The sequence below is a fragment of the Saxophila tyrrhenica genome, assembly GCF_035928015.1.
Source record: "Saxophila tyrrhenica strain CCFEE 5935 chromosome Unknown scaffold_24, whole genome shotgun sequence".
Taxonomy (NCBI): Eukaryota; Fungi; Ascomycota; class Dothideomycetes; order Mycosphaerellales; family Extremaceae; genus Saxophila; species Saxophila tyrrhenica.
In genome coordinates this window covers 203,209-227,448 of record NW_027041756.1, presented here as the reverse complement: position 1 = coordinate 227,448, position 24,240 = coordinate 203,209, and the positions used below count along the sequence as shown (strand labels likewise).

Below are 24,240 nucleotides of genomic sequence, written 5' to 3'. Positions count from 1 at the left end.
ACCCGCCCATACTCCCGCACACCTGCTACGACCAACATGTCCTCCAACGTCGGCCTCACCACCCCACGCGGCAGCGGCACCTCCGGCTACGTGCAAACCAACAAAGCCCACCTCCGGCCCCGCGACAACCCCAAACCGTACCCCTCCGACTTCGACTCCCTCAAACACCGGCAACGCCAACCCGACGCTGAGATCCTCGAGCACGACCGCAAACGCCAAATCGAGGTGAAAATCTTCGAGCTCCGCGACAAGCTCGAGGACGAAGGTGTGGATGAGGATGAGATTGACGACCAGTGCGCTGCGTTAAGGAAGAAGTTGGAGAGGGAGGGTGAGAAGGGAGGGGGCAAGGACGCGAGGGGGTTGAAGAGTCATCAGGTGCATCAGTTGGCGGAGGCGAAGATTGAGGAGAGTGAGCGGTTGAGGCGGGCGTTAGGGATTGGGAGGGATTATGAGGAGGGGAGTCATTGGAGGAAGCAGGATGAGCGCAAGTTGGAGGCGGAGAGGGAGAGGGGGAAGTGAGGATTTCGATCACGTTGACTGGATCGCGTTTGAAGGCTACGATGCGCCATGCTGAGGATAGCTGATATGGCCAGGACTCACGTCCAGCGAAGAAGCACAGCATATGTGCAAGAAAGAAGGCAGGATTTGCGTGAGAATCGTGACCCCCTATACGGCCTCACGCCCGTACTACCTCCCGGAAAGCACGAGACTCGGGGCCTAAGAGGCTTGAGGGTGCTGGACGTGCAGCACTTGGACCATGACAGACTGCCGCTAACAGTCGAAGTGGAAACAAAGACTTTTGCCATGATGAGGCAGGAAGATTTGTGTTGAGTCGAGCAGCAGTAGCATATATACAAAAGAATATGACGACTCCTGCCCATATGCATTCGTGCTGTGGTACATCCCCGAACGCCATACGCTTACTAGCCCAGGCAAACCACCCTCCCTACATCTCTCCTCACCTACATCATCTTGTTGAACGTCGGTATCAGCGTCTGCGCCAACCAAAAGCTGAACGTCAGCTTCGGCCCCGTCATCAACAGCTTCGGCACCAGTCCCTTAAAGAACGCCGTCGGACCCTCCTGCCTCGCCATGTTCGCAATGATCTTCGCCCCGGACTGTTTGACCTCGAAGTTCTGATTCTGTATCCGCGTCTTCACCACATCCAACGGCGCCGACACCAACAAACTCGCCGACGAACCCGCGATCGAGGCGACGAAGTTTTGCAGCCACGTCGCCGAGTTGTAGTCCTCCAGCTTAAAGAGGTACTGCTTCGCGGCCGCCGAACCACCGAAGAGCGCGAAGGATCCGGGTGCGTTGCGCGCTGCTGTCCAGCCCCAGCCGCGGTAGAGAGAGAAGCCTTCGTCGGCTACAATGCGCATCACGCCGCGACCGCGGAAGGCTTCGGGGTTCGTCTGCCGCTTGATCTTGAGTACGTCGAGGGGCAGGAGCACGATCTCGCCTATGCCGATCAAACTCCCCGCCGTCGCGTGCATCATCGCCTTGCCATTGCCTCGTCCAAAAGTCTGGTCGAAAACGCTGCCGTGGTGGTTGCTCAGGTAGTCCCGGACGAAGGGCTGCCCGCCGTACTTGTATATGCGCTGCAGGACCTTGTACGCGGCGGCGTAGCCGAGGCCGGGAAAGAGGGTGAAGAAGCGGCGGACGGCGGGCTCGGAGGCGGAGGACTTGAAGATGACGGAGTTGAGCTGGGAGGCGGAGGCAATGCGGGATTGGTTGGACATGAGGCGTTTGGCGATGGTGTCGACGGGGTGGAAGACGATGAGTTCGGCGATGCCTGCGCTGCCTACGGTTCATTCCTGTTAGACAGATATGCGTGTGTTTCTAGACGATGTGCATGGCCATACCAGCACCCAGTAATCGAGCAGCAGTCGACTCCCTCTCAGCATCCTTTGCCGATGCGCCAGCTGCTACTGCTGCGACTTTGGCAGCCTTTTGGCCGACCTCTGTTTGCGGAGCCATTGCGAAGGCCTGTCACGAGCAACTCCGAACACCAATGCTTCCGCAACGCCTTGGGGTGGGTGGTATAGAAGAGTTGAAGAATCAGGAGCACGCGATAAGGTTGTTGAGCTTCTGCTTCTACTTTTCCTCGACCCAAATTCACTCGGCGGTTGGCACGTGCTGTGCAGCTGAGCTCCCAATCTCCGACTTCTTTTCTCCGCTTCGCCACAGACACCACGAGTGACTTCAGGTGCTGTGTATGACCTGAAATATCGCGTCTGAGAGTGCTGCGATTTCCCGGACCTCCGAGAACGATCAAAGCGACTATGGAGAAGACATGTTCAGAGGATAAGCCGTCGGCTACCATGATGCAGCGAGAGCTATGAATGAGGAGTAACAATGGTATACCGATAGCTTTCCCATCTTCTCTTGCTCTGTCCCTTATCTTCCTTCATCCTAAAGATTCCAAAACACGCAGCAAGATCCCACCCCTTGGCAGAAACATCACATCCCAGCCCAAAGACTCTCCTCACCATGGCAGACCGCCTCCCACCAGTCAAGCGCGAGGACCTCACCTCAACCGAACAACCCTCCTTCGACAGTCTCGCCTCCCTCGCAGGCAACCTCTTCGGCTCCCCGGAGAGTAGCCCCTTCATCTACAAACGCCCCGACGGCGCCTTCGTCGGGCCCTTCCCGCTCTTCCTCGCGGCCCCCGAAGCCGGCGAGCACACCATGGCGCATTTCGGCAAACTCGCCACGATCCCGGGACTCCCTGCGGATGCAAAGGAAGTCGCTATCCTGACTGTTGGGGCGCATTACCAAGCTGCGTACGAGTTGTATGCGCATACTAATGTTGCGATCAAGAAAGTTGGGATGGAGAGGGGGCTGGTGGAGGCTGTGGCGAGGGGCGAGAAGCCGGAGGGGATGAATGAGGGGTGTGAGGTTGCTTTTGAGACGGCGAGGTATTTGGTTGCGAAGCCGGGGCCGTTGCCGGGGGAGATGTGGGAGAGGTGCGTGAAGATGTTTGGGAGGGAAGGGACGGTGGCGTTGGTGCATTATGTGGGCGCATATGCTTATACGTGTATGATTCTTAATGCTATGGACTGTCCTGTTCCAGAGGAGGGTTGATGGATTCGAGACGAGGCTCAGAGGAACGAGAATTCTTCCATGTCATCAAGATTCTTCTCCAATGATTTTCGCATTCTAAACAAGCGATTCTCCATGCTTTTCAAACGTCCCAGGGTATCATCCCAATCATGCAACCACAACGCCTTGCCAAATTCACGTCGCGAAGCCTTTCCCGAGCACCACCATATCTCACTGCCGCCCAGGCGACAACGGCCGGTTAAACCCACCCGTCCGATTCATATACTGCCGATACTCCGTCTTCTTCTCCTTCCACACCCCATAGTTCTTATCATTCCCGGGCACCTTGGTGTTCTTCGTACTGCGGAAATTCGAGAAGCCCATGATCCGCTTCATCTGCTCCTCGGGATCTAAGTCCTCGTCAGGCGCATTGGTCATTTGGGTGTCCTTTGCCGGCGCTGTATTTGGCGCACGAGAGTTGAGGGGGCCGCGCTGGTCTGGCCGCCGCGGTGGTGGGGGGCTGCGTTCCCGCTCTCGGGTCGTGTCGCGTGGGCGCTGGTCGCGATCACGGCGGTCAGGGTTAGGACGGGTGGAGGTTCGGGTGGGTGTGCGATCGCGACGGGTGTCTGGGCGGCGGTCTCGGGGTGGTGGTGAGCGGGAGCGTTCGCGGTCTGTGAGCTGGTTAGATGGCGTATCTGCTGCAGAGTCAGCGGTCTGCTCACCGTAGCGTGGGCGGTGGTCGCGGGTATCTTCGCGACGGCGGCGGTCATCGCGGCGGCTGTCTCTATCTCTGTCCATGGCAATGGCGGTGTTTGTTCAAAGGTTGAACGCAGGATAGAGCTAGAATTTGCGGTTGAAGTCGATTCGAGTGGTGAGTCAGCATTGAAGGTCACATGTACGAACTTTCTCTCGGACATCTTCTCTCAGTCCCAGGTGCTGGCTCAGCCATACCTCCGCCGCTGCAGCCGCATATCAGTCCGCCTGACTGGAGAGAAGCACAACCGATCACTTCTCTTCATCGCCTCTTCTCCTGCCCCATAACTCCTTCTGAACCCATTCTCAACCGCTACCCCCCCAAGGTAATTGGCAGGAGACACGGGAAAGCGGCTCAAATCTAGGTCAACCATCGGATTGAATTCTTGAGAGCATGTTATCTTCTCGAGCTTCGAGGGCGCTGACAGGCCCCGTGCGAGCCGAGAATGGATCAATTTGGTAGAGCGAAGTTGGAGAAGGACTACATGTACTGGGTATCTTTTAAAGCAAAACGCCTCTTCTCCCAGTTCCCAAAGCCTGCTCAGTCCTTCCACCGCCGCTGCAGCGGAACATCAATCCATCCAGCCACCGAGAAGCTCTGCAACTCTAGATCTCATCTTCCTCCGGATCAAAGTCATCCTCAACCCCCATATCGTACAATATACGCCCACCATCTCCACCACCTCTCTGGGCGTCGTGATACGGCAACACGACGCCTTGACGGGCCGCTCGCTGCCTTTCAGTAATGTCCAGCTCGAATGTTGACTCCTCCCTGTTCTTCTCTATCTCCCTTTCGTCTTCTTCGGCTTGATATGGTGTCTGTGGTGCAAAGAGTGGGTGTTGCTCTAGCAGAGAGACGACGCCGTGGGCTTCGTGGGAGATCCCACCACGCTTCGTGACGACGTAGTAGCGTTCTTTCAAGCTACGGCCGCTGCCCCTGCGCTTGTAGTCCATCTCGAGGATCATGCCGTCGAGTCGTTGTGAGTTGAGGCCTTGCAAGATACCGTCGATGTTCTCGTAGAGGCCGAAGAATGGATCTGCCTGGCTGCGGTTCTGTGCCTGCTTCTCCGCGAGAACGTCGTGGAATGATCGCACATGGAACGTCGTGGTCGCAATCGTCTTGAGTTGCGTGACCGGGGAAGGTGCGTAGGGGTTGGTGGTTGAGCCTACGGTGGGCTCGTCGACGTCGAACATCCCCAGGAGAGAGCTGTGCTCTCCGATGAAGTTTTGAAGCCGGTTGATGAGTCGCTCCTCCTCGAAGTTCGCGAGCTCGTTCAGGCTGTCGCAGGCGATTAGAGTGTCTGATCAGGCTGTCAGTTTTTTGGAGATGGATTGGCTTGAAGCAATGCTTACGCTGGTTCGGATCGATGAACTCGTCCTGTCCCCATAACCATTCCCCTGCTGGGAGGAAGAAGTCGACGTTCTTTGGGCGGTCCGTCGAGCCAAACGAGAGGTACACCGTGCGGATGCCTGCGGCCTGTTTTGCTCGTCAGCACAGTTCTCGAGTTGAGTGATGACATGCTGACGAGAGTGAGGTGCTGCTGTGAGAGTGTTTCGATGGTGGAGAATGAGATGGAGTCGGCCGGCGGAGCGTAGTTCTCGGGTCGAGCGATGACTCGCTAACGACGGTGAGGTGCTGCTGTGACGCTGTCTCGATGGTGGAGAACGAGATGGAGTCGACGACCGAGTCCATACCATCCACGGCGGCGCCGAGGACCAGCGCCCGCCCGGTGCGTGATGTAGAATGGAAGATCAAGTCCAGTCGCGTTGCAGCAGCCTTTTGTATCCCAAACCGCCACCTCTCCGCGTTCTCCCAGTCTCAAGCAGTACCAAATGATTTTTCCATCCGCTGTAGTAGCGAACGCAACGGTATGAGGAAAGGGATAGAAGTTAGAAGAAAACTTACCTTCGCCCTCGCCAGCACGAGCCTCACGAGCGGGCGCCCCGACTGCTGCGTGCTGTCCAGCACCAGCGTGAAGGGCGAGACGCCCGCTCGCTGCTCGAACAGCTTCTCTACTAGCAGCAGGTTGTGTTGCTTGCGCCTCTCTGGCGCGGCGGCGGCCATGGTGGTGGTGCAGCGGTGGCGCTGCAGTCGTCCGTGGGTGGTGGTTGGGGGGAAGAAGGGAGGTGAGGGAGGGAAATTCTACACGAGGGGGAATATGGGCGTGATCACAACAAACATGAGCTAGTTCAGGACTAATCAGGTGGGGGTGATGGTTGATTAGTCAAGGGGTCTCGGGGGACAACAGTATCCGTTTCGGCGTCATGAAAGCCCCCTTGAAGTGCTATTACTACCTGGGAGAAGACTACTCGATCGGACGGCCCTTGAGAACGACGTGATCAAGGATCTCATAGCCAGCAGTATAGTCTCAAGGGCACGAGACTCCCCTTGAAGTCTTCCGGATTGTTGCTATCTATGAGAACGAACGCAACAACCCCATCGACTGCCCATCAAACATCAGCAGCATCCGCATCCTTAGCCTCCTCCGACCCAACCTCCCCCTTAACCCCATCCTCATGCCTGACCAACTCCTCCCCCACCTCCCTCTTCCCCCAATACTCCTCCCTACAAACCTCCATCCCCTCCTCAAACTTCCCCTCCCTCCGATCCTTCCCTGCCTGCATAGCCTCGACCCGCCACTTCTTCGCCTCCCGTCCCTCCTTCAAATCCTCCTGCCATACGCGCAGCTCCTCCTCGATGAACGGTTTCAAGTTCGTGCGTAAAGGATGGACGTCGGGGTCGTGTGCTGGTTCTCCGGCGCGAGGGGCGGGGAGGAGGGTGTAAAGTTCTTCGCGCGTGGGGCGGGGGAGGAGGGTCCAGGAATCTTCTTTGCGGAGGATGGTCTGGGAGGTGTGAGGGGGAGGCGGAGCGAGGGAGGGGAGGGGAGGCTTACGCAGATGTCGAGTTTGCCGAGTTTGGAGGTGGGCTGGGTTATGAGGCGTTTTTGTTGTGCTGCCATCTTGATGTGGTTGGGAGGGATCTGGTGGCAAATGGGTCGAGAGTTGGCTTCTCGTGGTCGCGCTTGACGAGCTGCTTCAATGCTGTAGGGCGCAGGGAGTGAGAGGCTCTGAAGGAAATGTGAGCTGCAAGTGAAGGAATCAGACCTACTCTGTGAAGGCTCGTGAAAGCAGCCTTGGACTTACGCTGGACGGATCTGTCTCACATGCGTCTCACTGATGCGCAGCTCTTTGGGTGAAGTACAGGCACTGTCATAGGCGGTTGCAGCGGTGGGACGTGGGTTGAGACTCTTCCTATTATCTAGGCGCTGCACATCGCGTGAAATGTGCCACTGCTCCTCCCGGTGGTTCTGTCGCTCGACCCTCGAGTTGGGATGACTGCCCTGGTCGCTCTCAAGACTGCGCTGACTGTGTAGACGTGTCGATTGCCCTTCTCACCGTTGCAATGTGTCTACCGGATACTGATTGCCCTCGCCGTCCTTGACCAAAGCACCTCGAAATGCTGCTAGTGACGTGTGTGCCTTGAGAGGAGCTGAAAGCTGCGCTGTTGCCCTCAACTCGTCTTTGCTCAACACAAGAGGATGTTACCTCTTCGCATGTAGTTGGAAGTATACAACAAGCGCTCGCGCTGGTTCTACAATGCTTGTTGTATGTGCGCCGATGATGTAGAGCCCTCGGAGGAGCAGCTCGGCTCGTGACAGTCGATGTGAAATGTGTCTTGGCTTCCCGCCTACACCTTCCCGTCCGTGCATTCAAAGAACATCACAGGTGTTCACACAGCACTGGACTCCCCTTCACAGCAGCCTCATGCCGCGAAGGAGCTCTATTACTCGTTGTTACCTTCTCGAACAACCCCGAGATGATCTACACCACCCAGATCATCCGTCTGGACGGTGAGATGCCCACCACCGCCCCAACGAGACGACCAGAAGCACTCACACGGCGCAGGACTGGTCCTCGTGGCCTCGGTGGATGATGCGAACGTACAAGATGTACAAGAGCTCAAGCAGCAGATCCGCAAGGTCGTGCAGCGCATCACGCCCTCCTCAGAGCCACGTGCGAGCATTGAGAGCGGGCAGCACACTATGCAGTCAGTTCACTCCCGCGGCGCCCTCATACCTTCCCAAGGCGACGATGAGCCTGTTACTAACGCGTGACACGTCCACAGCTACGTTCTGAACGACAATGTCGCCTACATCGCCATCACCGAGCGCAGCTACCCCAAGAAACTCGCCCTCACCTACCTCGAAGACATCCGCGCCGAGTTCCAGACCTCCTACAAGCGCGACGACTACCTCGATCCGCAGCTACGACCATACGCGTACAGCGAGTTTGATCGCTTCGTCGAGCGCACAAAGAAGACGTATCAGGATAGTCGCGCGACTGACAACCTGAGTCGGCTCAATGATGAGCTGAAGGATGTGACGCAGGTGATGACCAAGAACATTGAGGACCTGCTGTACCGAGGTGACAGCTTGGAGAAGATGGGAGATATGAGCAGTCGGCTGAGGGAGGACTCGGCCAAGTACAAGAGGGCGGCGGTGAGGATTAATTGGGAGTTGCTGCTGAAGCAGTATGGGCCGATCGGAGCATTGGGGCTGATCATCCTGATACTGCTGGTGTGGCGGTTCTGGTGATGAGATTCGGAGGGTTTCATTGGGAAAAGCATGATGGTTGTGCATAGCGCGGCGTTCAGGGCCATTGAGCATCCAGTCTTGTAGGCGGGCAAGTGTTGGCAAGATACCCAGATACATTGCAAAGCATTGTCGACTTCAGGCCCGGTCCAGGTTTCTTCATGTCAGCGTCGAGGTTGGTACAACGGCTGGAGAAAGAAAGATAGCTCAAAGCATGCCCACATGGGACCGAAAGACCTTCGGTGAGCAATCCGGGCGGAAAGATATCGCACTCAGTTGCTCATGGGCTGTGAGAGATGCTGCGGATTGCCGTGATACCTTCTCGCCGAACCTCAGAACGATTTGGCCTTAGATGGCGCCCGGCAAGGCTTTTGCCACCGGAGAAGAAATGCTCAAGACGAAGAAAGATGCTGAACAGAAGACACTTGCGATCTGAATGAATTTGGGAGTTCGAAATCCGGGCCAAGGAGAAGACGAGATGAGACGAAAGGAAAGAAAGCCGTACCAACAATCGCCTCGCTCAGGAATCGGTGCTTGTTGTGCCATGCATCGAAGGCGTCTTCTACAATCCAGACCGGAGACTTGGAATTTTGCCCCAATTGAAGCGGCGGGACGAGCGGCGAGGAGCGAGAGCATGCCGCTTGCAGGCCTTGGTATTCTCTGCCTCGGGGTCCTGTCAACGGGCTTACAACGACTACCGATATGTTTTGGCTGTTGAAGGACCGATTAGAGCTCGCTCTCTTGGCTGAACATTGCACGGGAGAAGCCTAAAGCGAATCCAGCGGGTTTGGAGCTGAAATCCGCGATGAAACAGGCCAGCACTACGGCAAGGCTTCCAGACCAGAACCAGAGCACGAGACGATGTGGTCTCCCACCAGAACGGAGTTCGCGCCGTCGTACAGACATGGTGCACTAGCCGGGACGGATAAGACTGCTTGGGATGTCGAGCCTGGGAAGGTTGATAAAGAGTCTAGACGTGCAAGCAGTCTTCAGAAACGGCCGCATCTTTAGAGACATTCGTTCTGATGGCCGGTTGGCATGAGGCAAGGCATGGCCTGCTTTCATCCGAACCTCCTGCTGCCCTCAATAGCTGGATTGGACACGGATGGTTCGGGCCTTGAGCAGACATCTTGGGTGCGGCTGTCGACTGCTCAAATACCGATGCCTCTACTCCAGTCTTTCGCGGAAGTCTGGATGGCTTTACGCTGGCCGTGCAGGGCGCATCAATGCCGCGGATTTGCAAGGTGATCCCGGCCTCTCGTTCGTACTTTCCTAACCGGAGCAGCCAGCGAGCTTTCTGCGGCATGTCTCGTCTCGCATCTTTCGTCTGGCCTTCACTCAGTTGTCCTGGCTCCTACATTACCGGTCGAATGTCGTTTGCCAATGTACCTTCTTGCCACAGGCCGTGCATGTCGGACTGTTATGACCATCAAGCTGGCCAATCTGCCTGCTCGCTCTGGCCCATGTCGTTTCATCTTCATGCTCTGGACCACGGCATACTTCCCGCAGATCATGAGAAGAGCCTGGTGTTCTGCTCATACCTCCTAATGGCATCCTAGAGCAAGACGCTCTTCGCCATGCTTCCTCTGGCCTTCAATGGACTGCCCTTGGCTCCCAGTGTGGTGGTCGATGCCGTTCGGCAAGGCATGTCGTCGACCCTCCGCCGTAGCGCTTGGACCGTTTCGTGGAAGAAGCTGTGCGCTATCCTTGTCTGCTCTGGTATCTCCCGTCTCATCTTACGCCTGCCGCCATGGCATTCCTTGCCGAGGCCACGCTGCCGTTCTGCTGCTTCCGCAGGCACTCGGTGTCGCCATTCGCAGTATCATGCTGTATCCCTGAAGTGCCATCCTCCTTCTCTGGCTGCCCTCGCTCTGGGTAGAGGATGCTGCGAGCCTTTGCAGGCCATACTGCCGCCGGGCGCGGGTGTTGTTGCCGTCGCACGGCTCGTACGGATGGCTCAATGGGTTGCAGTAGTTCGGCCTTGACGTGATCTCGCTGCGTCTAAGACGGACTTGTCGTCTGCTTTGCCGGGGCATATCCTGTCGAAGCTCGTGGGTGTCGGTCTGCCCTTGAGGTATGGTGGTGGAGGTCAGCACGGTCGCAATCAGGCATTCGCGGATCGGCGTGCCTTCAGGTGGTGCTTCTTGATTGCGTTGGTGATGCTGCTGCCGCAGGAGGTGTTTGCTTCGACCGCAAATAATCGCGTGATCGCTCGCAAGGCATATTTGTCCTCTTCCATCGAAAAGGTGTTGGTGTTGAACGGCAATGGCTCACTCCTCCACAGCCCCCTCGACCTCCGAAGGGGAACGCCAAGCCTTCCATCCCTACGCCCAACCCTCTACAACACGACAACCCCAAGGCCTAATACATCCAGAAGACCTGGCGGAGCATCAGGCCAACCCCCTCACGCATCCCCGAACCTCACCGAACCCTCCCGTCGCCATGGTACTGGTCCCCCACCCCACCGGCTGGAGGAGGCTCGGTGTGAAAGTGAAGTAATATATTACTTTCCGCGCTCCCGTCATTCCCTGGCGGCCTATCACAGACTGGAACGCGTCTCTAAAGCCGACAGACAAGTCGTTAAAATCCGAGGGGTCTAACTCGTTAGAACTCCCCTCAACGGGTAGTAGTTAGCCTTTAGTTAGCTTAGCTAGTCGTCTGCCTGCTGCCGTCTGCCTTGCCGGCAGCCACCACATACTAACCACTTTTCATATGTTCACTCATGAGACTAGTTACTGCGCTAATTTATCGTCTCTGCCAGGGAACTTCTTCGCTTCATTCAAGGCTGTGATGTTACGACATCGACTGTGCGAGTTGCGGGTTCGATCCCCTGCTTTGAAGCTTCAACTGCAACAACCATGTCATGACATGTATGTGTGAGTCGTGGGTTCAATTCCCTCACATCTTTTTGGTCTTTTTCCCCCTTCAATCAGGTGTATGCTGATTGATCTTCTTTTGGCTGGAGGTGTCTCCCCTGATGGTGATGGTAATGGTGCTGTCTACTTGCTCGTGTTCATTCGCGAGGGCTTCTTTTGCCATCTACCTGAGTTTACGACGGTCGAGGTTCTACGGTATGCAGGAGCTGATGGGAGACGAGCTGTCACGGTCACCGTACTTTGTCGCTTTTGAAAAGCGGCAGCGGCGGTGATGGTGGAGGTAAGTTTTCAGCGTTTGACAGACAGCAAATTTACAACACCCATTTCCCTCGACGATTCTACAACGAGACGAGAGGCAAGTAGGATATGATCAAATCATTCAGACGCGTATGAGCATTCAACGGGGAGAGCGGTAGGTTGTTGACAGTTGTGCCGATTTGCTTGGTCTTGCGCGTTTTCCTTTCTGGGGTGATCGATCGCGCCCGCTCCGGTTGGACTACCTTACCTTCCAAAACAGCGTGTCCGACATCAGCATTTCGCCAGCAACACTTCCGACAAGGACTCCTTTCCCAAGCAGAGACCGGTATCACCGAGAAGAGGTGGAACGGCTCCTTTACCAGCGCATAATGCACGACCTCAGTCTCACGGAGAATCAGCAGGACGCCCTGAGGGAGATCCGGCGAGAGTGTGACGTGTACCACGACGAGAAAAAGGCAGGTCGTCTACACTCGCGATTGCCAGCCTCCGCCTCACTTTCACTGCCATCAACGCGCCAGGCGGCGCGCAAGGACGCTGACATGAGCTGGAAGGATAAAGCATGATGCTGCTGCAGGCAAGACGCCGCATGCAATGGAGGCTATGAGGGTGGAACGCAAAGGTGACGCCAGATTTCTAGGCAAGCATGCAAGATTTGCCCGGACGGCCAGGGAGATTGGTAGGGCTACAACGGGGGCTATGAGTACACGGAGCGGCGGAGGCGGCGGAGACGAGGTTTATCTGCAGAAAGTCGGCCGCTGCGTAGCTGACGCCTCCAGCCCACGGCCCATTGAGTATGTCGTGCGTCAGCGCAGCGCCGCCCAAGAGCAGAGCCGAAGAATCAGCAGCATGGTCCCATACCAAACCGCGAGGAATGGAAGCCTTGACGGCCCCGCGGCCGGTTCGCCCTGGCCGTCTTCTGGCAGAACCGCAGCGAACGCAGACTTCAGACGTGCTTAACAGCCACACACTGACTTATTTCAGATCCAGCTGCTCGCAAAGCTTTTGGGATGGATCAAAAGGGCTACGAGGCCCGTGGTTCCAGCGGAACTAGGTACGTCCCAGCCGCCTTCTGGACGAGCACGACCTGCGATCTCGCCACCTTTCAAGATGAGCAACACACCACTGTCTCATGTCCAAGACTCTCGAAGCGCAACGAGAGAGCAGGCAGCCAACTTCATCTGACACAGGCACCACCGCCTCTTCCTTGGTGTGGCGTTGGCAGAGGCCGGGACGAAAGCACACACTTTAACTATAGCACACATGGGAACAGATTCGCGAGGCTAGATGTCGAGAAGAAAGACTATGGACTGACGAGGTGATGTCCTCAAGAATCCAGCTTCTATGATCTTCAAACCTTCGCCGCCAACGGTATGGGATAATTCCAGCAGCGTGCGTACGCTGACATCCGCGAACAGCAACTTACGATCTGCCAGAACCCATACGCCGGCACCGGAACTTGCTCCGCAAAGAACGTCGTCGTCTTCGCATCCACCGCGATATGGTCCTCTCCAATTCCCTGCCCGATGCGGTAAGCTCTTCCGGACGGAGCCGCAAACTCCCGCCGTGCACCTTGATTCAGCAAGCTCGCTATTGGCTGTACCGAACCATTTCATGAACAGACTCACGAAGAACGAGGGGCAGCATACGACCTCATCTACGATACACTCAGCTCCTCGTCCATGTAGACGCACATGTCTTCCACACACGCCGACCTCAAACCGCCCCGCGAGCCGAAGTGGCCTACTCACAATGCGCCCCGAGCGTGGTTCTTGACTTGCGCCAATAGTCCGATTGGCATTAGTCTGTGCCGGTCATTGCTGGCGCATGGCGACTACGTGACAGCTGGTGTGCAGCCGGTGGAGTTCGAGCGACATGAAGATCGCAGCGCGGACTTCAAAGAGTTCCTGGAAGAGGTGGGTACGCAGCAAGAGAAGGAGACGTGGAGGGCAAGGTTGAGAGTCGTTGCATTGGATGTACGAGTGGTCGGACAATGTCAGAGTGCGGTGGCAGAAGCGGTGCAGAGCTTTGGACGGATTGACGTGCTGTTCTGCTGCCACAGTGAGGTTGTTGTAGGAACAGTGGAAGAGCTGAGCCAGAGCGCAAGGACATTGACGCTGGTGCACGATGTCTGGGAGACGAACTTCTTCGGGCCGGTCAATATCATCAAGGCAGCGCTGCCGATTTTCAGGAGCAAAAAGAACGGGCACATTGTGCTGTTGACAGCGATTACGGGACATCTGGGGACGCCAGGCTTGAGCATGTTCTGCGCCTCGCAGTGGGCCATTGAAGGATATTGCGACAGTTTGGCGTATGAGATCGCGCCTTTCAACATCAAGATGACGATTGTGCAGCCGAATTTGGAGGTCAATGTGCTCACGCACAAGATCACTTCTGCTCCGCCCATGGCGGCGTATGCGGAGGAGACGAACCCGGCGCCGTTGTCGCGCAATATCTTGTCGGGTATTCTGGATCGTTTGGAAGGCACGTCCGAGCCTACGGCGGGCGATCAACTGCATAGCGAAGAAGTCAAGAGCTTGTACCCGCCGTTGAGCAGGACGATGAAGGAGCGGCTGGTGGCTGAGACAGTGCATGCTGTCGCTGCGGTTGGAGGTCATGATAATCCGCCTGCTCGTCACATTGTTGGCTTCGAAGGTGTTGCTTCGGTCAAAGAGAAGCTTAAGACTGTGAGCGAAGAACTTGAGGACTTTGTCGAGTGCAGCAGCGCGGTCGACATTGAGAAGCAGGATGATTCCGGTGAACAAGTCCGATCTATCACGATTCCAAGCTGAGCCAGAGAGGACGTTATGGCCACCGAATGGCTGCGATACCCTTCTAACAAGCAAGACAAGGCACAACGCCCTGCGTCAAAAGTCGGACCGACTACTAAGATCGGCCAAGACCGTGTACGACCAGCGACTCGGAAGGATTCACTAAGCAACGCCACAGCCGTCAGCAGACTCGAGGCAGAGTCAAACTCTCCCCGCGATCTGCGCGACCTGCACAACGTCTGCCTCACTTGTTATTCCGAGTCCAGGATGGTGGACCTGGTGGTGCTGCGACCCTTGTTGGTTTGTCGTGGCTTTGCAATGGATATAAGAACAGACCGCTTGAGTACTCTCGCTCATGTGTCAACACACACGCAGGCCTCAGCTGGTATGGAAAGTTAGCGACACCTTGCGACTACTAGACTGTCGTAAACCACAGCCATGGCATCACCAGCGCAAAGACGATTCGCTGTCCCTTCCGCTGCAAGCAATGAAGATGGAGACTCTACAGCACCCCAGAGGTCAACTCGACGAGCATGCGACTGCTGCCGAAAGCGCAAGGTGAAATGTGACGGTGGCAAGCCATGCGGGCCGTGTACGAAGGCTTCGATCCATTGCGCATACCTCCAGCCGCCAAAGAAGAAAGGTCCCAAGGGCTTGAGGAGCGCACGAGTGTTACATGCTCTACGACGGATAGACGAGCATGCTACGAAATATCCCGAGGACCCGATAGGTCCACCAGATCAGGCTGGCGCCTTTGGTGATTGGGATTGGCAGAACCAGGACAATTCGTCGTCAACGGGAGTGGGCGTTACCAACGAAATGCTACAACAACAGCAGCAGGATGATCTGTACCACCTGCAGACCAAGGTAGAGCCGGAACCAACACCTCTCCAGCAAATGCCGACATCAGTTCCACAGCCACCGCCAACGTCGCAACCAGTAACTTACACCCCGGAAGTAAGCTTGCAGACGTGGTCCTCTAACCCGGACTCGGGATCAGACAGCGATATGCCATCCACAGTATCAACGACTATGTCCAAGCCCAAACCAACACGCATTGCTGGAGAAAGCTTCCAGCCTTACATGCAACTGTTCTACGAGCAGATGTTCTCGATCATGCCCATCATTGATCGCAACGTCTACTTGGACCCCGGACTTTACAACAATTCACACATGTGGAGCCCGGATTTGTATTGCTTCATCTGCGCCATCTGCGCTGGGACTATTGCCCAGTTGCAGGTCAACCAGAACATGCCCGACATGCCCCCACTCCAACCTCCCAAAGCCACCGATGACTTTTTCGCCGCAGAATGCTTGCGCGAGCGGAAGACGTTCGACTACATTGAGGTCCCAACCACCCTCAGCGTTATGACCTCGTTCTTCCTGTTCGCCTATCATGGCAACCACGAACAACACGGCAAAGCCTGGCACTATCTCCAAGAGACCATCGCCTTCGCTGAGAACCTCGATCTGGATGATGAAAAGACTTACCTCGACCTCGACCCGATGGAAGCGCAATGGCGAAGACGACTGTACTGGCTTCTCTTCATCACAGAACGAGCCTACGCCATCCAACGCCGCAAGCATGCCCGCCTACCCAAAAGCGTCCAGCAACCTTACCCATTCGAGTATGAGCACCCAGAATTCCTCAACGGCTTCAACAATCTCGGCACCCTTTTTGCCACCGTCGACGAGGACTTCGTCCGTGCCTGGCGCGGGTCGCGGAAAAAGAGCCTCTGCAACGAAGCTTGGCTCAATCAGACACAAGATCAAATCGACAAGGTCGCCTTTGCGCTCGGCAATGTCACGGAAACACAACACCTCGACATCTCCGTCACACGGGAGTGGCTGCACGTGCTCGCCTGGCAGATGGGCGTTAGTAACGGGCTCATGTGGGGTGAAGGCGGTATGAGCCTCGATTACCCCGTCGAGCTAGCTCGGAAAGTCGTCAATATCACCGCCGGAGCGAACAGTCTCGCGCTCGACAGCCATGGGATCGGCATGGAGCAGAAGCTTTCAGATATCGCGGGCTGTCTTGCAGACGTGCTGAAGTGCACTGCTGGGGACGAGAGTGGAGTCTGGGGAGAGGGGAAGCAGTATCTTTCAATCCTGCTGAGTCAATTGGGGCGGATGCGGGGGAGGGAGAGTAGGTATTTGAAGCCGCTGCTGGAGAAATTGGAGGGTGTGATGAATGAAGGGTTGGAGGGGCAAGGGGCGTGTCCACCTCTGCCTCAAGGTCCGACCGTCGCTGCGCCTGCCTTCGACCAGGAGCAAGCGAACAATAGTGTAGGCGCCCAAGCGTTCCCGCCTGCGAACTTCGCAAGCACCTCGTACGACACCGCCCGCCTCACGCCACCGCAACGCTGGACCGTCGCCGACTCGTTCGGGATGCTGCGCTCGCTATCTCAGACGGGGAGTCTAGGCATGCCGGGGCTGGGGTACAGTCCTGGCGTGCCTGGTATGGCACAGCAACAACAACACCAGCAGCAGCAGCAGCAGCAGCAGCAGCAGCAACAAGCTCCATCATCGCAACCGCAGCAGTTTTCGCAGCAGCAGAATGTGCAGGAGGGGGCGTTGCTGCAGCCGGAAGAGGACTGGGATCAGAGACGGGAGAGTGGGAAGGTGTATGAGGAGCAGGAGATGGAGGAGCAGGGGTGGTGGCAGCGAGGGGGTGGGGGTGGGATAGCGCAGGTCGGTTGACTTCACTACCTCAACCAGACGGCAGGTGGAAAGTGTATGAATAAAATGTTGTCGCATTTCTGAGCGCTCCGTTCCGTTCTGCTTCATACGTGGTATTTACCCCCCCATCCCCCTCAAATCCACCCTATCCCTTCCACCCTACAAAAACTTCCCACTTCCCTTCTCTTGCGCCTCCCCCTTCTCTCCCTCCTTCTCGTGCGCCCTGCCCGTCATCTTCTCCAGAACCTTCGTCCCTGTGCCCTTGTCCTTCCTGCCGGCAACGTCATCACTCGAGTTGAGGGAGCCTTTGTTGGCTTTGTCGAGCTCGAGCTCGTTTTCCATTTTCGACGAGTCGCCGGTGCTGCCGCGTTGGGCGGATGCGGGGGCTTCTTGTACGCCTATACGTGAGGGAGGGGGGGTTAGTGGGTGGGGGTGGGTTGGTGGGGAGGAGGAGGGAGGGGCGTACCGCCTTCGGAGGAAGCGAATTCTTCTTGTTTGGAGAGGTCTTTTGCTGCGTTGGCCATCTTGTCTAGAGCTTTGGGTGCTTCTTCTTCGGAATAGCTGTTCGATACAATCGTTTCGATGTCCAAACGGTCTGAGACAAGAAAGCTTCACTTCACTTTTACGTGACGGGACAGATCGATCATGCGGAACATAAACCTTATCAGTGACGACATTATTCGCTTTTGCGAACCACACACATGAAACGTCCCACTCCATGTTGCTCACGAGACGCGGTTTTAGTTGGTGGCGGCGACGGCGGCGGGCATCCTGGAGCTTTGAGGAGCTGGGATGATGTCGCTGTGACGGTCGGCCAAGAGCGAGGACTGTCACATGCACTACTTCAGATCGGAGATATATTGGGGGTACATGTGTACAGAAATTACTGACTGATGGTCGGGGGAGAAAGTATGGTAGATTTCGAGCACAGTATGATGACAGTAGGATGGTCGAGTTGAGTGTAGAATAGGCGTTTCAATACCTGGATTGTCTTTCCTGACCATCTATCGACCAGCCGTGTTTGTAAAGTAGGGGTATCATCTCTAGAGCAGAAGTAAACCAATTCGTGCCCAATGCAATGCGTGCGTGCGGTCTGTTTGTGAACAACGACGCCGTCGACTCGCTTTCTTCAACAGTATCGAGGTCATCCCAGACTCACGAACCCAGGATTCACCCCCTCCCTTCCCACCACTACCTCTCCTGGCGCCGCTCGCCGTCCCATCTCGTCCACCATCACGCTCTCAGACCCATCTGTCTGCGTGCCAGCATCACCCATCGGCGCCCCGCCACCACCCCCACCCTTGCCTTTCTTCCTTTCCCCTTCCTCCGCTCGACTCGCATCCGCCATAACCTTCAACCCCCCAATAACCATCAAAATAATAATCCCCAACGTCAGAATCACCCTCCTCGTCATCACCAGCCTCAACCCCTCAATCTCACTCTTCGCATCCGCCTGCAGCTCGATGGTAATCTTGTAGTTGAGCTGCTGCAACTGCCTCTCCATATCCCTCTGCTCATTCCGCACAGCCATCTTCCTATCGTCAAACATACCCTTCAAATCATCCTTCAACACCCCACTCTCCTGCCCCAACCTCTGGCTCAGAATATCCACCTCATGCTGCAACTGCGTCCGCTCCGTCCGCATCTTCTCCTGCTCGCTCTTCCGCCGCGCCGTCACTTCCGTCTTCAGCTCCGCGCACGCGGCTTTGAAGAGGTACGCCTCGTTTTCGAGCTGCGACTTTGAGACCAGCGCTTCTTTCGCGAGGTCCGTGTTGTCGGCTAGCATGAGCCGGACGGCTTTCATGACCGTGATGGCTTGGTCTTCGTTCCAGCCGCCGCCACCGGATTCGGAGGGCGAGATGAGGCGGCGCACGAGGCCGTAGGTGTCGAAGTGGTGGATGTAGCGTGGTTGTTCTATGTGAGGGGCTTTGACGGGGGGAGCGTGGTCGTCGAAGGATTTGGAGGGGTGTTCTTCTGCGTGGGTGTCCTTGTCGTGCGAGGTGGTCTCCTTCTTTTCAAGCTCGGACGGTGAGGGCGTATCATGGAGATAGGAAGCCAGAGGTTTCGAGGTGCCGGCATAAGGAGCACCAGGAGGGTCGCCTTTGGGTTGCGATTCATCTGAGTCTAGCATGGGGTCGCTCATGGCTGGAGACGCGTTACGACCCTCCACCGTTGCTGGCTCACGCTTCACATCCGCTGCTGCGTCCTGTTTGGGCTTCGCCTCTCTCTTCTCCTGCCGCGGGCTCAACTCTTCAGTTCTCGCCTCGTCCTCTCCGCTCTGCTGCAACTTCTTCCCAATCTTCGGTAGCGCCTTCGCCTGAGCTTCCTCCGTCTTCTCCGCCTTGTCACCCTTCGTCGACGGGCCTAAACTCTTGCCCCCTCCCAGATGCGGCGGTGGTTCATTCGCAGTTCCATATCGCTGCTGCGGGACGTTTTCTTGCTTGCGTTGGCGAGAGGAATGATATGCCCTGATCGCCGCCGCTGCTCTGGCCGATCGCAGGGCTGGGTTGTACACTTCATTTCCTGCTCTCCATGCTGTAGGCCATAAGAAGGCGATGCGCTGCGACGCCGCCATACCTTCAAGTAGAAACGGAGGAGGAGTTGCGAAGGTGTTGGTCTCGTCTCTAGGACTAGCTCCGCTTACGTAAACTTCGAGATTCACATCGCTTGCGACCACCCTCTCTCCTTCAACAACACTTCACCACCGACCACAAAACATTGCGCGGTGGTGAGACGGCAACAGCAACATTCTAAAACCTCTCACTCCCCCTAATACACACGCAACCATGGCCAACCCCAACCGACCCCCCCTCGACGAAATCGTCCATCAACGCCCGGACATAATCCAGTACCACCTCTCCCAGGTCCCCGGCGTCGGCCCCATGGACGAGAACATGATCCACACCTACATCTCCGAGTCCCCCTTTTTCGACCACGCGACCAACAACGGCCTCGCCTTCCTCCAAGCCAAGTCAAATCAGCAGTTGTTCGAGACGACGTGGAATCGCGCGGCGTTTGAGGAGTACTTGCGGAAGCAGCGGGGGGTGGAGTTTCTGATTACTGGGGATCCGGTGCCGGTGCAGCAGGGGCAGAGGCAGGAGGGCGTGGGGGGTTGGGCGGGGACGGGGAAGACGGGCGTGTATAATATTAAAAAGCAGGAGCGGAATTATGTGCAGGGGAGAGGCGAGGAGTTGACGACGCTGGGGAGTTACTACTTGGTCGGGGAGAACATGTATCAAGCCCCCGGCGTCGGTGACATCGTCTCCAACCGCCTCATCGCCGCGACGAACCACCTCTCCTCTTTCCTCGAAACGGCTTCGAACCTCCCAGCCTTCGACCCGAGTACAGGCTACACCTACCCCCCTCACACCACCACCGTTTCGAAATCCGCCTCTGCCTCCGGCACAGACACCCCCGCGCGCTCCCGCAGCACCTCCCTCGTCCCTGGCGCCACAGACTCGCAATCTCTTCGTTCCGGCTCCCTCGCTCCAGACGCCTCGAGTACGACTCAAGCTTCAGGCACCAGCGCTGTCGACCGCGCAGCAACGCGCTTACTCACGCAGTCGCTGCAGCTAAGCATGGAATTCGGCAGCGAGTACAGCGACGAGAACCCCCTCCACGGCACGCCGGGTAACTTCAGCTTCACGCACTCCGCTGCCGCTGTTAAGAAGAAACGCGCAGAAGAAGCGGCTGCTGAAGCCGCGGCGTTGGCTGCTAAAGAAGCTAAGGCTGGTGCCGCGGCAGCGACGACGACGAATGGAGAGGTGGCAGGCCCATTCGGAAGGAAAGTCGCGTCCCCACCCGCGGTGATGACGGAAGCGAAGAGTGGCGTTGCGGGGTTGAAGGAGCGGGAGAAGGAGAGGAGGGGGAGTAAGATGGATGGATCGAAGGTGAGGCGGAAGAAGAGTAAGGGCGTTAATGCTGCTGTTACGCCTGGTGGGGCGGGGGCAAGTGGCGGTAGTTAAGATGCGAGGAGGGATTGTCCGTGGGTTTTTAGCGATGGTGCTGCTGGCGCTGAATTGCTTTGTTGCCGGTATATTTGGTTTGGCGTAAGGGTTGAGCGAGGATGATGATACCCCTTATAGCGAGCGCTCTTACGTGACACGTCCTCGGAAACACAGCTGCTGTTGCCGAACTCTCGTGTCACCCATTCTGCTATCGCTCAAGGCACGATCACGGCATCCCGAGTAATCTGCACGATTGAGTGCCCAAGCCGCGATGAAACCAAGCGGCTAAGTGATTTATACCCATACCTAAGCTAACTACGGCCGTCCATCATCTCATGCTCAGCGAATGTCGGGGGTATTGAAGAAGCAACGCAACGCAGCACAAACGCAGCACAAAACCGCAACATGGTGTTGAAGGTGCATGTATGTCCGGGAAATACACGTATATCCACTTCCATCCCCAAACGCGTGCATTTGGACAACGCGATCCCATGCGGGTTCAATCGCAACCCTCCAGCTGCAATGCACCAGCTGGGGGAGTTGGAGAACAAGCAAGACCAAGACCAAAAAAGCAGCGCGCAAAGCAGTATAGCACAGTACGTAATAGCAGAACGCCACTCTCCCGGAAATTTAGGGAAGAGGACGTACCAAAGTCATTCAAAACGCCTTCATCCCCTCAGGTGCTATGTGTTGAAAGTCGTAGCCCTGGCCGTCATGTTTTCGTCGTGAATGCCCGGAAGAAAAGGAAAAGGGCCCAAAGCGCGCATATGTGGTGGTGTCGAGTTGTGATATTCGTGGTAGAGTAGCGAGTGTCCAAAATGAACCCAAGAAGTTTGTCGTCAGAAAGTGGATTGGACTCCGCATGAGATCATCCGAAATCCGTCGTGGAATAGTCGAAGCTGCGGACCGCAGTCTCATTCGTCCCCGAGCTCGCCTCCCGGGGGATTAAAGATGCTCTCCGCCACCGCCTCCCCTGTCCCGTGCTCCCAACCCTGAGCCTGCACAATGGTCCTCCACTCGCCTTCCTCCATCTCCGCTTGCGTAGCAGGCTCCCCAACCCTGACCAACACAGACTCATGCCCTGCCCTCTGCTTCATCTCCGTGAATCCATCCAACACCTTCCCCGCAAATAATTCCTGCCTCCCCACGCTCACGACCCGCTCTCCCCAAGCTGGCGTGCAGACGACGACAATAACCATCACGACCCAAGGCTGCTGGACAAACGTCTCGTGCGTCCCTGTAAAACCGGTGCTAGGCTCGTAGGGCACGTGCTGGACGCGTCGATGGTGCCAGGACAGCGCGCGTCCGAAGGGCTCGAACGGATCTGTGTGGATGGGGAAGGCGGAGGGAGAGCAACCGATGGGAGGTAAGACTGGTGTGAAGAGGAGGATATTGGATCTCGGGTGCAGGTGGCGGGGGTGTGCGAGGGGCAATGGCGAACGCCGGAGTAGTTTGAGCAGGATCCGTTGGTGGTAGAGGTCGACCGTGTAGGCCTCTTGTTTGATCAGTGGGTCGAGGGCATCCGGATCAACTGAATCGGGATTCATTGGTGATCTGTTTGTTGCGACCAAGGCTGAAGATTTGAAGTGGCGGTCGCAGAAGCACTTGTCCTGGTGCTTGCGCGCTGACGTCTGGTGATCGTACTCCGACTTGGACATGGACCCATCTTGCCTACTTGGCCAAAAATCCAAGTCATGGGAGAGGACTGCCTCGACGATCGAAAGACTCTGGCACGTAGCATCGAGCAGAGCTTGCCGACGTTGGTACTCTTGGTCCACTTTCAATTGCACCTGTCGGTACTCAGAGGCCAGATCATGATCGGTCCTGGCGGACTCTTTCAACTGCCTGTACTGGTGCTCAAGCAGCCGGAGTTGGTACTGATAATCCTGCTCCCCAGGATATCTGAGCAACTGCGGCTGTAGCGGGGATGTTGCGGAGGGTTCTTCTCGTTCGAGGAGGGCGGTGGCGAGAGCTTGTGTACTCTTCTTCCGATCATTCGTCGACGTGACGGACTGGCTGACCGCTGGCAGCGGAACAGAGTTGCTTGCTGGCTTCGCTGGCGGCTCCTCACGCAGACGCATCACCAGTTCACCCGCCCATTCCTCAGAGTAGTCCAGGTCCTTCATATCTCAGGGTACGGCGGGGCAGGCGAAGTGGAGGAGGGCACGTGGACGTCGCGCAGGTCAGCTTGGGAGGTGCGGGTCAGGAGGAAGATGGAACGGGGATCCGACTTCTGCGAAGTCATGAAGAGTAGTCTTTGCTCTATAGCGACGGAGCGGGGGTGATAATGGCCACAGCCGATGGAAAGCGCGTCGGGCGGAAAGCGTGTAGCACGAGTGTTGGCCGGAAGAGCTGTATGTAGATGAAAGTGGTCGGTCGCAGGATGTTGTGTACAAGCTCGTAGATGGCAAAGCGGGCAGTGTTGTAAGCTGTTCGGCGAATCACAGCAGGAGGGAGGGAGGTCGTGAGTGCTCGTTTCGCGGTTTGGTGGCTCTGTACTTTCGACAGCAAGCCTGTCGGTCAGGTCGGTCAATAGGGTGCTGAGACTATGTCGCACAAGCTGGGTCCAGTGACACCAGCGGGTAGTTGTGAGCTGTGGTGAACGGGGCCTGCGAGAAGGCAAGTCGCATGAACCGTAACGATTACGTGCTAGTAGCAGTAGACGGGTGGGTGCACATGAGCCTGATATGGATGCTGTGGTAGGATGTGATTCCGAAATGTTTCGTATGTACAAGAGTATAAGAGGTGAGGTCTAGGAAACACGAGGTGAGGCTGTTTTAATCGAGCTTGAGCGGCGTAGCTCGACTCCCATCAAGGACTCACCGGAGTATCGAGGGGACCCTACACTGGCCTGCGGGCCTCCGATCGGCGGCCGCGTACCCAAGTGCTGCAGTGTGACGGTGCAGCAAGTTATGGCAGTTTTCATCACGTCGACTGGCCAGTCAGGACGGAAACAATAACGTCGCTTCGATGTTGTGCAACACCACCACGGCTCATTGTCTGAGGTCCCGATGGGGCCAATCGCGTGGGCGGTAGGCTTGCTCACTCTGCGGAAGCGGGCCGGTCTGCGAACCATCGTCAACCTTGCGTCGGCTCTGGCCTGGTCCGTGAGGAATATCAACCTCGTGGGAAATAGAGACGTTCTGCTCGAGCGTACAGAGGAATACAGACGACATCATCAATTTCACAGCACAGCTGCTGCAGGCCGCAGATACTCAGCCTTCATCGCACAGCATTCACAGCTCCGTACTTGCCTGTGAAACCCGAATCCTCTTACCGTGTGCTGGGCCAGTTGCACAAGCCCGAACAATGCCCTGATTTG

General features: G+C 56.7%; 13 protein-coding genes across 13 annotated transcripts; 6 read left to right on the top strand and 7 right to left on the bottom strand.

The window, feature by feature from the left end:
* Nucleotides 1-36: 36 nt before the first annotated feature.
* On the top strand, nucleotides 37-721 carry CWC21 (RNA-splicing factor; the record flags this gene model as incomplete). Its single annotated transcript, XM_064807820.1, has 2 exons — nucleotides 37-515; nucleotides 643-721. The coding sequence occupies 2 exons, from the start codon at nucleotides 37-39 to the stop codon at nucleotides 719-721; spliced, it is 558 nt and encodes a 185-aa protein (XP_064654095.1).
* A 241-nt stretch (nucleotides 722-962) lies between these two features.
* YHM1 (high copy suppressor of abf2) lies at nucleotides 963-1,980 on the bottom strand (the record flags this gene model as incomplete). The annotated part of the gene is made up of 2 exons (XM_064807819.1): nucleotides 963-1,804; nucleotides 1,866-1,980. 2 exons carry the CDS (start codon nucleotides 1,978-1,980, stop codon nucleotides 963-965), a joined length of 957 nt encoding a protein of 318 aa, XP_064654094.1.
* Nucleotides 1,981-2,493: 513 nt separating this feature from the next.
* LTR77_010600 (uncharacterized protein) lies at nucleotides 2,494-3,152 on the top strand (the record flags this gene model as incomplete). The annotated part of the gene is made up of 2 exons (XM_064807818.1): nucleotides 2,494-2,969; nucleotides 3,077-3,152. 2 exons carry the CDS (start codon nucleotides 2,494-2,496, stop codon nucleotides 3,150-3,152), a joined length of 552 nt encoding a protein of 183 aa, XP_064654093.1.
* Nucleotides 3,153-3,276: 124 nt separating this feature from the next.
* Nucleotides 3,277-3,843, bottom strand: LTR77_010599 (uncharacterized protein; the record flags this gene model as incomplete). Its single annotated transcript, XM_064807817.1, has 2 exons — nucleotides 3,277-3,716; nucleotides 3,768-3,843. The coding sequence occupies 2 exons, from the start codon at nucleotides 3,841-3,843 to the stop codon at nucleotides 3,277-3,279; spliced, it is 516 nt and encodes a 171-aa protein (XP_064654092.1).
* Nucleotides 3,844-4,404: 561 nt separating this feature from the next.
* On the bottom strand, nucleotides 4,405-5,863 carry LTR77_010598 (uncharacterized protein; the record flags this gene model as incomplete). Its single annotated transcript, XM_064807816.1, has 3 exons — nucleotides 4,405-5,099; nucleotides 5,152-5,275; nucleotides 5,705-5,863. 3 exons carry the CDS (start codon nucleotides 5,861-5,863, stop codon nucleotides 4,405-4,407), a joined length of 978 nt encoding a protein of 325 aa, XP_064654091.1.
* Nucleotides 5,864-6,249: 386 nt separating this feature from the next.
* Nucleotides 6,250-6,758, bottom strand: LTR77_010597 (uncharacterized protein; the record flags this gene model as incomplete). The annotated part of the gene is made up of 2 exons (XM_064807815.1): nucleotides 6,250-6,642; nucleotides 6,693-6,758. The coding sequence occupies 2 exons, from the start codon at nucleotides 6,756-6,758 to the stop codon at nucleotides 6,250-6,252; spliced, it is 459 nt and encodes a 152-aa protein (XP_064654090.1).
* Nucleotides 6,759-7,615: 857 nt separating this feature from the next.
* On the top strand, nucleotides 7,616-8,393 carry SEC22 (SNAP receptor; the record flags this gene model as incomplete). Its single annotated transcript, XM_064807814.1, has 3 exons — nucleotides 7,616-7,649; nucleotides 7,705-7,846; nucleotides 7,925-8,393. 3 exons carry the CDS (start codon nucleotides 7,616-7,618, stop codon nucleotides 8,391-8,393), a joined length of 645 nt encoding a protein of 214 aa, XP_064654089.1.
* A 4,629-nt stretch (nucleotides 8,394-13,022) lies between these two features.
* Nucleotides 13,023-14,313, top strand: LTR77_010595 (uncharacterized protein; the record flags this gene model as incomplete). Its single annotated transcript, XM_064807813.1, has 2 exons — nucleotides 13,023-13,052; nucleotides 13,210-14,313. 2 exons carry the CDS (start codon nucleotides 13,023-13,025, stop codon nucleotides 14,311-14,313), a joined length of 1,134 nt encoding a protein of 377 aa, XP_064654088.1.
* Nucleotides 14,314-14,730: 417 nt separating this feature from the next.
* Nucleotides 14,731-16,992, top strand: LTR77_010594 (uncharacterized protein; the record flags this gene model as incomplete). The annotated part of the gene is made up of 1 exon (XM_064807812.1): nucleotides 14,731-16,992. One exon carries the CDS (start codon nucleotides 14,731-14,733, stop codon nucleotides 16,990-16,992), a length of 2,262 nt encoding a protein of 753 aa, XP_064654087.1.
* A 138-nt stretch (nucleotides 16,993-17,130) lies between these two features.
* On the bottom strand, nucleotides 17,131-17,495 carry LTR77_010593 (uncharacterized protein; the record flags this gene model as incomplete). Its single annotated transcript, XM_064807811.1, has 2 exons — nucleotides 17,131-17,369; nucleotides 17,438-17,495. The coding sequence occupies 2 exons, from the start codon at nucleotides 17,493-17,495 to the stop codon at nucleotides 17,131-17,133; spliced, it is 297 nt and encodes a 98-aa protein (XP_064654086.1).
* A 620-nt stretch (nucleotides 17,496-18,115) lies between these two features.
* LTR77_010592 (uncharacterized protein) lies at nucleotides 18,116-19,546 on the bottom strand (the record flags this gene model as incomplete). Its single annotated transcript, XM_064807810.1, has 1 exon — nucleotides 18,116-19,546. One exon carries the CDS (start codon nucleotides 19,544-19,546, stop codon nucleotides 18,116-18,118), a length of 1,431 nt encoding a protein of 476 aa, XP_064654085.1.
* A 211-nt stretch (nucleotides 19,547-19,757) lies between these two features.
* MED6 (Mediator of RNA polymerase II transcription subunit 6) lies at nucleotides 19,758-20,936 on the top strand (the record flags this gene model as incomplete). The annotated part of the gene is made up of 1 exon (XM_064807809.1): nucleotides 19,758-20,936. The coding sequence occupies one exon, from the start codon at nucleotides 19,758-19,760 to the stop codon at nucleotides 20,934-20,936; it is 1,179 nt and encodes a 392-aa protein (XP_064654084.1).
* Nucleotides 20,937-21,832: 896 nt separating this feature from the next.
* On the bottom strand, nucleotides 21,833-23,044 carry LTR77_010590 (uncharacterized protein; the record flags this gene model as incomplete). Its single annotated transcript, XM_064807808.1, has 1 exon — nucleotides 21,833-23,044. The coding sequence occupies one exon, from the start codon at nucleotides 23,042-23,044 to the stop codon at nucleotides 21,833-21,835; it is 1,212 nt and encodes a 403-aa protein (XP_064654083.1).
* Nucleotides 23,045-24,240: the final 1,196 nt, after the last annotated feature.